We start from the raw sequence: 13432 nt of genomic DNA on the forward strand, positions 1-13432 counted from the left end.
TTAAGTAGCCCTTGTTTTTAATAAGCCATGTGTTCTGACCAGCGGTGCCCCAAAGCCTCCATCCACTATGATGCTGTGAACATTTATTGGAACCTGAGAAATATTCTCTCTTAATGAATCCTTTACGATCTCTTCTTTCAGTGACAGTGATGTGAAGCAACTTTGGTTGCAGCTGAGAAAAGACGAACCTCATTTACTTTCCAATTTTGAAGAGTTTCTGGTCAGAATTTTTTCCCAGCTCCAAGACGCAGATGATGAAAAGAACGAGTTGGAATGGGCCCTAAAAAAGTTAGTAGTACTTTTTTTTTTTGGACTGTTTATGTAATTTTCTATCTTACCTACTATTTGAATCTTTGAAGTAAACAAAAGTATTTCAGTGGAGAACTAAGGATTATAATCACTAAAATGCCTGTAACATAAGATTTTTATTAGTCATGAAGAGTACCAGTAAAATTATTTATACTGAAGAACTGCCTGAAATTAGCTTTTCTCTTCCAGTTAACAGATTTTGTTCACTGAGAGTCTTTTGCAGATGTCTATTATTGCATTGCAGTTTTAAGACAATATTAAGCAATTCACTTCTAGTTAATCAGTTTGATTCCAGAGGACAGTCAGATTTATCAGCACTAAGATGCATGTGTCTGCATAGACTGGCCAGGATTTACTGTGGGGTCGCAGAAGATAACGGATGCTGCATATTGAGGTCTTATCCTGTCTCCTGGGTTCTTCTTGATTGGTGACAATAGTACCCTTTGGAAGTGCAGAATGAATCTGATCTTTCATCTTTCCTCCCTGACTCAACTCTGTGAGTCTATTCTCAACCTTTTGTCACCTTTCCTGGATATAGGCTGTGCTTTTGTCTTAAGTTGTTCTTTTTTTTCTAACTTGGACGCCCTGAGAAGGTGGTTTTTTGTCTTTTCTTCTGGAGCTTTCACACAAGCATATTTTTATTCATGAACCTGCATCCTGTGGTCTAAGAGAGCCAGAGGTTTCCTCCTGTCCTGGTTCAATAGATACAGTACACTGCTGCTGTTAACCATTTGTAGGTCCAGCTAGTAGTGAGGCTGAACATATATTCTCAATACACACACATGCAGATGCACCACACATGGGGGACTGTGCAGACTAATACTGATTAGAAAGCAGTGCCTCTACTGGCACCCGCCTAAACACAAGCAGAATTCCCACCAACATGAAGGATGACAGCCTGATCCTGTTTCTCCGGTTTGTCAGTAGTGAATTTTGTTAGTGAAAACATACACGCATCCAGCCCTCCCACACACTTACTTTATTCAGAAACAAACCTACATTCACAGATCCTTTGAATATTAGCATGGACTTTAGTCTGTCTAATGTCCGTGCCTGCACCTTGGGCCCTTTTTCCATTCTTTGACTCAGACCTTGGGTCTTCCCAGATGTGGGTCTCTTCCTACTCACTGACTGGTTCAGCTGAATTGAAGTTTGCTGCCAGAATGTGTTCATTTGCTCCCTCATTAATCACAGATCCTTCAGATTTTAGTGTGAGGCTTTTTAAGTCCATGCTGAGACCCTAGTCCCTTTACCTCCAGTCGTCAGCTCAGACCTTGAGTTTTTCCAGGTGGGTGGTGATATCCTTCTCCTTCTATGACAAAGTGACCCACTTAGTGGATGAGGAAAAGGCTGTGGGTGTTGTTTACCTGGACTTTAGTAAAGCCTTTGACATGGTTTCCCACAGCATCCTCCTGGAGAAACTGGCTGCACATGGCCTGGATGGGAATGCTTTTCACTGGGTAAAAAACTGGCTGGAGAGCTGGGCCCAGAGAGTGCTGCTGAATGGAGTTAAATCCTGTTGGCAGCCAGTCACGAGTGGTATTCCCTAGGGCTCTGTATTGGGGCCAGTTCTCTTTAATATCTTTATCAATGATCTGGATGAGGGAATTGAGTGCACCCTCAGTAAGTTTGCAGATGACACCAAGTTAGGTGGGAGTGTCGACCTGCTTAAGGGTAAAAAGGCTTTGCAGAGGGATCTGGACAGGCTGGATCGATGGGCTGAGGCCAGTGGTATGAGGTTCAACAGGGCCAAGTGCTGGGTCCTGCACTTGGATCACAACAGGCAGTGCTACAGGCGTGGGGAAGAGTGGCTGGAAAGCTGCCCAGCGAGAAAGGACCTGAGGGTGTTGGTCAACTGCTGGGTGAATATGAGCCGTCAGTGTGCCCAGGTGGCCAAGAAGGCCAACAGAATCCTGGCCTGTATCAGGAATAGTGTGGTGAGTAGGACTCGTGATCATCCCACTGTACTCAGCACTGGTGAGGCCACACCTTGAATACTGTGTTCAGTTTTGGGCCCCTCTCTACAGGAAAGACATTGAGGTGCTCCTCCTAGAACACCTGTGAAAGCCATCCATCAGGGTTCTGTCTGTAAGTGTTGTCAGTTTCTTACTGTTACTTGTTATGTCCAGTAGTTTCTCATGCTCTGTTCAGTTAGTTGTCAGGCTAAGGCCTAGTCATCTCCATACAACTTAACACTTAATCTCCACCAGTGTTAACAATCTCTTACAAACTTGTTCTCATAGAGTTTAGTAAGAAGAAACTGTTGGAGAAGAAACTTAAAACCCACCACTTAATCCTTTAGTCAAAGGGTTTCAATGAAGATTCCTAACAAGTTATAAAATATTTTCCTGTTACACTCAGAGAAGAGGTCTATCCGTGTGTCAGATATATTCTGTGCCAGTATAACCATAGGCATGTTTCTCCTTTTAGGTGATCTGTAATTCTGGTTCAGTACAACAGCCAAAATACTGCAGATAAGTTTTTACATAGAGCTGAATACACTTTAAGGAAAACAAAGCAAATGGCCACATTTTTATCCCAGAGTTGGTGGTGTTCTCCTCACTGGTGTTTATCCTCATAAAGTTGTTGCCTGTATTTGTAGATTTTAAGGCAAAATGAAAATATGAGGTTTAAACCTTCTCCTTTTAAAAATACTCATTTTCTTCTTTGTTTCTTTTAATTTAAACAAAAGTGGGAGACTTTTACTACAGTAAATACTGTAAATATATCTGGTCTGGTGCTGGAATCAGCAATAGCTAAGCTGCGCACTGAAAGTGTGGACCAGTAGCTCCATACATTCATACATTTTGTTTTTGGCATCTACACAATGGATACCTTTTTTGTTTGCTATGGGTAAGTTCGTTCTTGATTTTCTGATGTTTGTATTTAATTTTAAGTGCTAATTTAAAATTAGATGGCTTCTTAAATTTAGCAGTGGTGTTTTTTAAATAATGGGGTGATATATTGAGTGGGCAAAAAAGCTATAGATGAACTTCATCGTAGATAAATGTAAGGAAGACAAAATAATTTAAGTCATGCTTACATGATGCTGAGCATGGAATGGGCAGTTACAACTCTGGAGGAAGTCCTTGGGGTCATAGCAGAGAGCTTCCTGAAATCATCCGTTCAGGGTGCAATGGTAGCCAAAAAAACCCAGTAAAATTCTATGCGTGATTGGGAAGGGTACTGAGAACATAACAAAGCATGTTTTTGTCAATACATAGAATCTTGGTGCACCCGTGTCTTGAGTACTGAGTGAAGTTCTGGTCTCTTCATCACAAGAATAATGTAACGTAATAAAGAAAGGTACAGAGAATGGCAACTCAGTGATTAAAGGAATGGAATAGCTGTTCTGTAAGAAGTTTTTTTTAAAAGGTAGGATCTCTTGAGTGAGAAGGTAAAGGTTGGAGTGGGATTTGATAGACCATGAGACCACTGACTAGGCTGAATGAGGAACTGTTATTCTTCAAAACCCTAGCAGCAGAATGAAAGGACATTTAACAAGACTAATAGGAAGTAAGCTTAAAACAGATGAGAAAGAAACGTTTTTCTTCTAATAGCAGATAGAATCTTCGACTGACATTAGCTCTGTCTGCTGCTGTGCTTTGCGTCTGAAAGAAAAACCTAGTAAAAAGGTAGACTGTATTTCAGACAATGAAGTTCTAAATAGAGAAGATGATAAACATAACAGTAAAGGGGAAGGGAAGGATGAACCGACTTCTCATTGGGAAGTCAGTTAGCATGGGACAGTGTCAAAATCCACCTTCAGTGAAAGAAGAGGAGAATCAGCATCTCAGAACATTAGTGCACACAGAGCGCAAATCACTGTATTTTTTTTAAAGGGAAAGAATCATAGAATCATAGAATGGTTTGGGTTGAAAGGGACCTTAAAGATCACCTAGTTCCAACCCCCTGCCATGGGCAGGGACACCTCCCACTAGACCGGGTTGCTCAAAGCTCCATCCAGCCTGGCCTTGAACACTTCCAGGGACGGGGCATCCACAACTTCTCTGAGCAGCCTGTTCCAGTGTCTCACCACCCTCATAGTGAAAAATTTCTTCCTAATATCTAATCTAAATCTACCATTTCTTCCAATCTTCCAGTTTGAAGCCCTTGCCCCTCATCCTATCACTACATGCCCTTGTAAAAAGTCCCTCTCCAGCTTTCTTGTAGGCCCCTTTAGGTACTAGAAAGCCGCTATAAGGTCTCCGTGGAGCCTTCTCTTCTCCAGGCTGAACAACCCCACCTCTTTCAGCCTGTCTTCATAGCCTGTCCTGATCATCTTTGTGGCCCTCCTCTGGATCTGCTCCAAGAGGCCCACATCCTTCTTGTGCTGTTTAATTTGATCAGAGTTAAGAATGATAAGCCATTAATTAAATGCTTGGGGAGTATTCGACCTACAGAAATGGCATGTGCTTATGTGCCAGACCAACTAAAGAGATTCCTACACCCAGAGGTACCTCCTGGATGTAGTCTTGATGATGCTGCCATATCCCGTGATTCCAAACACGTAAGAGGAAAGAAATATCTAAATCAGAAGCTTAATAATACGGGACTGAAGTTATTCTCCCTGTGAGACAGAAGCAAAGAAAATCTCTGTGATTCCCATGGAAACACTGACTGTTGTGCAATGCGTTCTGCCTGTGCAAAGTTACAGGGTTTTTCAGTACATAGTCAATCTATCTCTGATCAAAGTGACATTATAATGCATCAGGACAGTATTTTTAAATATGAATTTAGCATCTCTGCCACACCTTTCTAAATAATTGTTAATACTTTATGAATTTGTGTTGTTTAATTCCATTGGCGAGTTCTAATTTCTTATGAAGCATTTTCTTAGTTTTAAGAAACGAGAATTTGAGATCAGAACAATACACTATAAAGTACTCCTCTTACACTATAAAGGAAATAAGGCAGAAAAAGAGCTTCTGGATTTTCTGTCACCCTCTTTTTGAAACATTGAAGTCACATGAAGAGCTCCTTGTCTGGGCTGCTTTTCTCACCTAATCAGAGTTTACAAAAATCTAAGTGGCAGCAGTCATTTTCCTCAAATTGGTGTAGCTTGATATTTGTTTGTTGTTGTAAATCCTGAGAAAATGCCTTCCCCCTCATTTTTTACCTGTGACTGAAAATGCAAGCTGGCGATGTCCAGTGTTCTGATATTTGAAAAGGTGAAAGAAAGGTTTGTTTCTGGTGTTTCTCACTCCTCTTACCTTCGGTAAATTTTTTTAAGTTTATTTCTGATTTGCTTGGCTTTAACTGAGAAGATAATCAGGCTTTAATAAGTGAAAACAGAGAATATGTAGAGCATTAGGTACAAAAAAGAATAGTAGATACCCAGATTACAAAATTAACAGTTTTTTTTTTTCTACTGTATATTCTTTGGCTTGCTCTTATTGATGTGAATGCCCTAGGAGATTATGTACTTTATTTGTAACATGCATTCTGCAGGTTGCTCAAGGAACAGCTGTGGCAAGAGGAATGCGGAGGAATATACAGTAGTATCCCATAAAGGCCCTATTTATCTCTATTAAAAATCTTTCTAGATTGTTCTCTGAGTTTGATGCAAAGTGATTTTTGCTTTTCAGTTTCTGGATTAATGAAAATAGGAGGGAATAGAATAGAATAGAAGCAGAACAAAGCAGCTGTCTTGTTCCCTTTCAACACTTAAATATTTTCTGCCCAAACTAAAGCATCTGCTCAGTGTAATCCTTCGTGTATCAAACTGCAGTGATATTAATTGCAATATTTTGGTGGAAAAAGTGAGCTTTTTAAGTCCTTATTTTCTCCTACAGTCAGATACACTTGTGCACAGCATATTTCTATTCCTCAGCTGGGCTTTTCAAATTTGTTTCAGGAAAGTTGTTAGAGAGGCAGTAAAGCAGCTTTCAAGAAGGACTTTCAAGAAGTCTATTCTAACTAAAACATCTTAGATATGATAGAAGTATCCCCTTCAATACTCTTGAATGGTGAACAATGCAGTTCCAGAGTGAAAAAAATGCAGTTGCAGTGAAAATACTTCTAACTGGCAAACTTAGACTCTGGTATTCTTAGTATTGTCACTAGGAAGCTCTGTTCCTTAAACCTAATTCATTAGAACTGCATAATGAACAGCTGCTTTATACGGAAACATCAGATGTGTAGCTTTATTAGTCTTTGAGATGTTAAAGCTTTCCTTCCATGAGAAAAAAAATCTAAATTTAATCTGTGACCTTTCCTGCACAAAATTTCCTATTTTCTTAACCCTAGAACATTCTCTGGAGTCTTGTGTTAAGGCAAAAATGCGGGGCTTAGCTTATAATGTGAGCCATGACTTGAAGTAATGCTACAAAGACACGCTCAGTATACTTTTATCTCTTATTAGGAAAATTTCTGCTTACGATGAAGAAATTCAACATCTTTATGAGGAAATGGAACAGCAAATCAAAAAGGAGAAAGAGCAGTTTCTTCTGAAAGTGAGTGTCTCTGTTTTTGTGGCCATGGATTCTGCTCCTACTTCCAGTGATTTTATACGCATTCTGAGTGTGAAATGAAAGCCCATAAAATGTGTTTCACAACAGAATAAGAAAAAACATCGTTTGCCTCACTGCTACTTTTGTACTGATCCAGGCTCTGCAGCTTCAGACTAAGTGACTTGTTGAACGAGAGGAGTATCAATGTCCTGTGCTCATAGTAGCAGCTGGCGTTCCTTTGAAAGTAAACTGAAGTACGGTCTCATTGTATGCTGCTATAGGTCCAACTTCTGGTCACAATTAGGAAAAATGCTCTTTGAGGTTGTGCAGAGCAGTACTAATTCTGTTGGGTTCTGCAGTCTCTGCTTTTGAGGAGGAGATAAGTTCTCACTGAAGAGCAACAACAGATAAAGGAAGCTATGGTAATTTCTGAAACCACCACAGCTATTTGCAAGATAAACATAGGTCAGATTCTTTTGTCACTGCCATAGTGCTTCCTGAACACCTGACAATGAATTGCCTTTTCTTAGTGTCTCCTTTAAATCGCCTCTACTGCTTTTGTAGCCTGTTCTTTGGACTTTTTCTGTCTTTTTCTCCTAAAACAAAGAAACTAACAACAACTACCAGTGGGCTCCAGGAAAGCATCATCTTAGAATCATTTAGGTGGGAAAGTACCTATGCTGCTTTTAGCTTTCAAACTAGACCAGGTTGCTCAGGGACTTCTCCAATTGAGTTTTGAGTATTTTGATGGAGATTCCACAGCCTCTTTGGGAGGCTTGGGACAGCCAGTCATGAGCTAGTGGCTCATTCCTTTTTGTTGTCTTGAAAGCAGTCATATGAATCAAACCAATATACGGTTTCAAACAACACACGGTACACAAAATGTGGCCAAAACTGGTGGATATCCATCAATTACTGCTTCCATTCTCAATCAAAATTGATATCTAAAAAATCCTTTTGTGATCCAAGTCATAGAATCATGGAATGGTTTAGGTTGGAAGGGACCTTAAAGATCTAATTCCAACCCATCTGCCGTGGGCAGGGATGCCTCTCACTAGACCTGGTTGCTCAAAGCCCCATCCAGCCTGGCCTTGACCACTTCCAGGGATGGGGCTTTTCCATAAGCAATGATGGTTGGATCTCCTAATTAGTTGTAGATTTAAGGTAAAGCCATTTCTTTCAACTGTTTTCATTAAAGCTTCCCACTGAAGCTTTTTACAGTTAAGTCATCATTCACACTAAAGGTTGTCAGACACTCAAGAATTATTGTTTCTTAGCATGACTAGTTGGGGATTTGGGCAGATCTGACTGTTAAATTCTTTCTCTAACGCAAAGTCTCACGAAGACTTTACAGCCTGGAGAGACGCATTGGTCCCATATAAAAGGGAAATTATTATGGTTTGAATGAAGAGCAGCTCTTGAAGAATACATTTAAAGAAATTGCTAAGATGCAGATAAGTACAATTTGTAACTATTTACGATACTTAATGCCCTGCTGACTGAAGGGTGTACAAAAGGGGCAGTTAGTCTGTTTTTTCACTTGGATATATATTCTTCCAAATAAGGAGCCAGTTAACATGCATGTGGTTACCCCTTTACATGTTCTGCTGAAGGGGAAGAGCGTGTAGGAACCACTACTGTCTTGATGGAGTTCTTATTTTTGTTTAGAGGCATTTTCTTGGGGATCTTAGAGAGTAGAAGCGCATTGTGGAGGAATAGGGCAGATTCTCAGCTGATATGAACTGCTGGAACACGATTTTGCTCAGGGAAGTTCTGGCAATTTCTCTCAGCTGAGGAACGTCTGAAGGAGTAATCCCAAATAGGGCTGGGAGTTCCCAGTGATTGCAAGATACTTAGATAATGGCCAGATTGATATAATTGTTAAGTGAATGCCAGAGCCTGAAGCCCAGGTCACTTTTTTATACCAGTGGAACATCTGTCACAAATTGTTGTTAGTGATGGATTTTAAAGGTAGCAGGTATTGTTTCTTTTACTTCAACCTGAGTTGCTGGGCTGTGTGTCAGTAGCCTGTGTCTCCCATGTCAGTCCTGATAATTAGTATGTGAGTTACAGTATGACTCCATAATAATTAAAATTTGTCCAGGTTGTTTCCATCAGTGCATTCTCATCACTCCTCCGTGTCAGCGGTTGTCTTGTTCAGGAAACCAAATGTGCAGAAAGCTATTAACATTTTTGCTGCTTTTTTTCTGCCTGTTTAGCTCTCTGAAACAGCTCACTGCTGCAACAGATGAATGCTAGTGTATAAGAGGATGAAGGTATGTGTAGCTGGAAATAGGAGAATGCATTCTGGCTTCATTGATTTAGGTAGGCCAAGCTCCTAAGGCTCATGCCTAAGAAGACTTCTGCCTCCACTTTGTAGACCTGATGCCTACTCATGTGCAATCAACACATCCTGTAGCAACTGCAGTCATTGAAGTTGCTGGACTACGCCAGTTTACAGAAGCTCAGAGTCTAGATCCGTGTGTGATACCATCCCTACATTGAGTTCTATCAGTAGCTTGTTACATTCACTGTGAAAAGCCTATTATTTTCATGCCTGATTTCTTATGTCTCCTCCAGCTGACAAAATCGTGCTGTTAATCTATTTCTTCTTTGAATTTTGCAGGACACAGAGAGGTTTCAGTCCTACAGTCAAGACCTGAAGCGCAAGCTCCTGTCAAAAGAACAAGAACTGGAACAATTGGTTCAGCAACAGAAAAGGGTATTAACCAATATCCTTCAGAGTTAAAAAATAGATAATTTTTATTTATTGATATTATTTTCTTTAGGCACTATTTTGGGTCCCAAAAATGCAAGTTGGTGTGTTGTGGTTCTGCCAAATTTTGACCATCTGTTGCTTTTGTGTCATGAGTGTAAATACCTGAATGCATTTAAAAGTGAAGTTATGACTGCTAGACTTCTACACATGTGCTTAGGAAAAACGTTACCCTCTACTTCTAAAGTTTTCCTTTATATCATAAAATGGAGAAAAAAAAAAAAAGCTCCAGGTACTCTTCCCAAGTACCGCGTTATTTTTATGAAAATGTAGCAGAATTCCACTGCCTTCAATGTGCTAGGAACTGGTTTAATGCCCCGAGAGCATAAAAGCAGAGAACAATGGTTTGGGTCTTACAGCGTACACCTTTGCTCAAAGCTATACCAACTACTCATTTACTTGTTTGGGACAATGCAGCACCATGAACTTGAAATGTTCCCTCCTGAACATCCTGCTCCTGATACGTCTCTGTGATAACAGTTTTCTAACAGTGCGTGGTTCTCTTGCATGGTAACAGATTGTCAAGTTACCATATTAAAGCCTGATTACTTCTTAAAATGCATGGCCTGCTTGGGGAAGCAGAGTATTTCTGCATAGATAAACTTGCTGCAAAGTGTCTCCAAGGTCGATGCGGTAAAGACTAGATGTAGGAAAAGGGGGGTAGCACTGGAATTTAAAGGGCTGAAATGGAATGCTGTGAAACCGACGCCCTCTGTAGAAGATGAATATGAAATACGTGTAAATTTTTCTTTCCTGGCAGCAGTGCTTGGGAGTGCCAGTCCTGGGAAGTAGGAGAGAAGTGAAAGGGGAAGGGAAGGAAGAGGAAAAAGAAGTTTGAGGGCAGTTTCCTAGTTGTGTGTAGTTTTTAGATTGTCTTCTGAGGAATGGATCCACGTGCTGCTGAAGCTGAGGGGAATTGTAGGGTTGTACTTCAATAAGAGGGGAAACAAGCCTCTAGGTTACTAGAATTATGCAAGTTTAGCTCACAAGGATATAGGACTGAACAAAAAGGCCGTTACATAACTGAAATCAACTACCTGATGTTAATTTCCTTTTTTCAGTACCGCTGTGAATCAGAATAGTTGTCTTTTCATGCAGGCTGTTTACCACATTGCAGCACTGGAGTGAAATAATCTATACTTTGAAAATATCTGTGGGGGCATACAAATCAGGCTTTTTTAGTCTGAAGCCAACTGCAAAAATATAAGAAATTATTTAGCATAATTTTGTAGTGATTGTATTTTAATATTCTCCTTTTTTGGTTGTTTATGGATTGGGTTTGTTTTTTTGGTTTTTTTTTTTGCTTTAAAGCTATGTTTAAAACTTAGTTATCAACCAGTAGTTATGTAAAACCCTTTTCCCGTGGTTCTCTAAAATATATGTGTTCTAAATTTGGTATATAAACCACAGAAGCTATTCAAAGGCTTACGCTCAATTTTAAGCCTGGTCTAATCAAGTAATACAGACAGCAGTATCATGAAGTTTTATCTTATGATTATTGTGTCTATCTATTGCCTACTACTACATTTTCTATTGTCTACTATTGCCTATCTTGGAGAACATAAAACAATGTCTGTGCTATTTTTATTAGTTTGTTGGGTTTTTTTCTAATGGTATGTTTTCTTTTTCTTTTCATTGCATTTTTTATTGTTAATAGTATTACTGTGTTTTCTATTTTATTTGTAATTTCTATTATTTACCATTTCCCCTCTCCCTTATGAATTTGCATGAGTCTCAACAGAGGTGCTTTTGAAGGACAGGATCTTCATACTACCATAAAAATTAAACTATTGCATTTATTTTTATGGAAAGGAAGCTGTGTTGGACAAATAGAATTCACTACTTCTAATGATGTGATCAGTAAGATAATTTTATTCAGATGATTGATGGCATTTGAAACTTTTGTCATTCAACCAGCTGATTGGTACCCACTGTCAATCTTATACACAATATTTGATTATTTTTTTCCGGTATAGCAGCCGAGCCTGTTAATTTGAATGCTTAACTTAGTGTAGTTAGAGACAGCATTTTGTACATATATTTTTCTAATTCCTAATGATCATCTCTGAGAGTGACTCTTATCTTCCTCTGATCTGTTTTTGTAATACTATAACCCCACTCATTTTCTGGTATTACTCTTCATTCACCTAGATCTCAATGTCTGCTAGGCCTATTCTTGCAGGCGGTGATGGTGGTAGCTTGGTTTAATTACGACTTTGATGCTTGATTATATGAGAGAACGTCTTGGGAGTAATACAACTGCTTTTTTCCAAACTTTGTTAATAAGGCTTTTTTTTTCCCTCTCCTCTCCCTCTCCTCCCCCTCTCCTCTCCCTCTCCTCCCCTCTCCTGCCTCTGCCCTTCTTTTCTATGTAATTATTCCTGTGTTGGAAATTATTATAAAAAATGTGAAAGGAAACTTCCAGACAAGATGAGTTCAAGTGTTGTTTCTGCTGATTTAGACAGAGGGAGTCTCCCTTCTGAGGGTCTTCATCCTCAGAAGGGGGGGGGAAGGGACCTCTGGAGATCATCTAGTCCAACCCCTCTGCCAGAGCAGGGTCACCTAGAGCAGGTCGCACAGGAGCACGTCCAGGCGGGTTTTGAATGTCTCCAGAGACAGAGACTCCACCACCTGTCTGGGCAGCCTGTGCCAGTGCTCTGCCACCCTCAAAGTAAAGAAGTTCCTCCTCATGTTTAGGTGGAACTTCCTATGTTCAAGTTTGTGCCTGTTGCCTGTTGTCCTGTCCCTGGGCACCACTGAAAAGATCCTGGCCCCATCCTCCTGACACCCACCCTTTAAGTATTTATAGGTGTTGATAAGGTCCCCCCTCAGCCGTCTTTTTTCCAGACTGAAGAGACCCAATTCCCTCAGCCTTTCTTCATAAGAGAGGTGTTCGAGTCCCCTAATCATCTTTGTAGCCCTTTGCTGCACCCTCCCCAGCAGTTCCCTGTCCTTCTTGAACCGGGGAGCCCAGAACTGGACACAGTACTCCAGGTGTGGCCTCACCAAGGCAGAGTAGAGGGGGAGGATGACCTCCTTCGACCTACTGGCCACATTCCTCTTGATGCACCCCAGGATGCCATTGGCCTTCTTGGCCACGAGGGCACATTGCTGGCTCATGGTCATCCTGTTGTCCACCAGGACTTCCAGGTCTCTTTCAGATGAGCTGCTCTCCAGCAGGTCAGGCCCCAACCTGTACTGGTGCATGGGGTTATTCCTCCCCAGGTGCAGCACCCTACGCTTGCCCTTGTTGAATTTCATAAGGTTCCTCTTTGCCCAACTCTCCAGCCTGTCTAGGTCTCTCTGTATGGCGGCACAGCCTTCCGGTGTGTCATCCACCCCACCCCAGCTTTGTGTCATTGGTGAACTTGCTGAGGGTGCACTCTATGCCCTCATCCAGGCCATTGATGAATATATTGAAGAGGACTGGACCCAGTACTGACCCCTGGTGTCTCTGGTGACCCCTGTCTCTGGTGTCTCTGGTGACCCCTGACTTCCTCATGTTTCTGAAACACTGATCTGATTTCATGTTGACTAGCCTTCTGCAGGACAGGATTCCTTTGGCTAGGCCTTTTTCCTGACTACCATGATCTTCAATTGTCAGATTGCTCTACATGAGCTTGCTCGAAAGCACAAGATATTCTCAATAGTGTTCCTCAAGGGATGTGTGATGGCATGTCTCAGGAGGCACTGGGGACAGAGGATGTCCAGCATAACACCTAGGGCACAGACTCTTGTATTAGGGGAAGAAAGTAGGTGTGGACCAGTTAAAATGCAGGAAAGTTACTGGGGTTCTTACATTAAAGGATGGGTTCTGTGCTGATAACAGCCACTGAAGAGCATGATCTTGGGAATCTGAGTGAGAGATCCATGAGAACATTGATCAGTAGCACAC

At 40.9% G+C, this 13432-nt stretch overlaps 1 protein-coding gene across 4 annotated transcripts in view; it reads left to right on the plus strand.

Moving 5' to 3' along the window:
* CRACR2A (calcium release activated channel regulator 2A) overlaps nt 1–13432 on the plus strand; it is a 70629-nt gene that overhangs the window by 19300 nt on the left and 37897 nt on the right. For all 4 annotated transcript variants that reach the window (XM_054187272.1, XM_054187295.1, XM_054187287.1 and 1 more), the window contains 3 exons: nt 142–288; nt 6674–6764; nt 9388–9483. In XM_054187272.1, the coding sequence (XP_054043247.1) occupies nt 142–288; nt 6674–6764; nt 9388–9483 (334 nt within the window). The remainder of the gene's footprint in view (nt 1–141; nt 289–6673; nt 6765–9387; nt 9484–13432) is intronic.

Source organism: Rissa tridactyla, chromosome 1 (assembly GCF_028500815.1).
Source record: "Rissa tridactyla isolate bRisTri1 chromosome 1, bRisTri1.patW.cur.20221130, whole genome shotgun sequence".
NCBI lineage: Eukaryota > Metazoa > Chordata > Aves > Charadriiformes > Laridae > Rissa > Rissa tridactyla.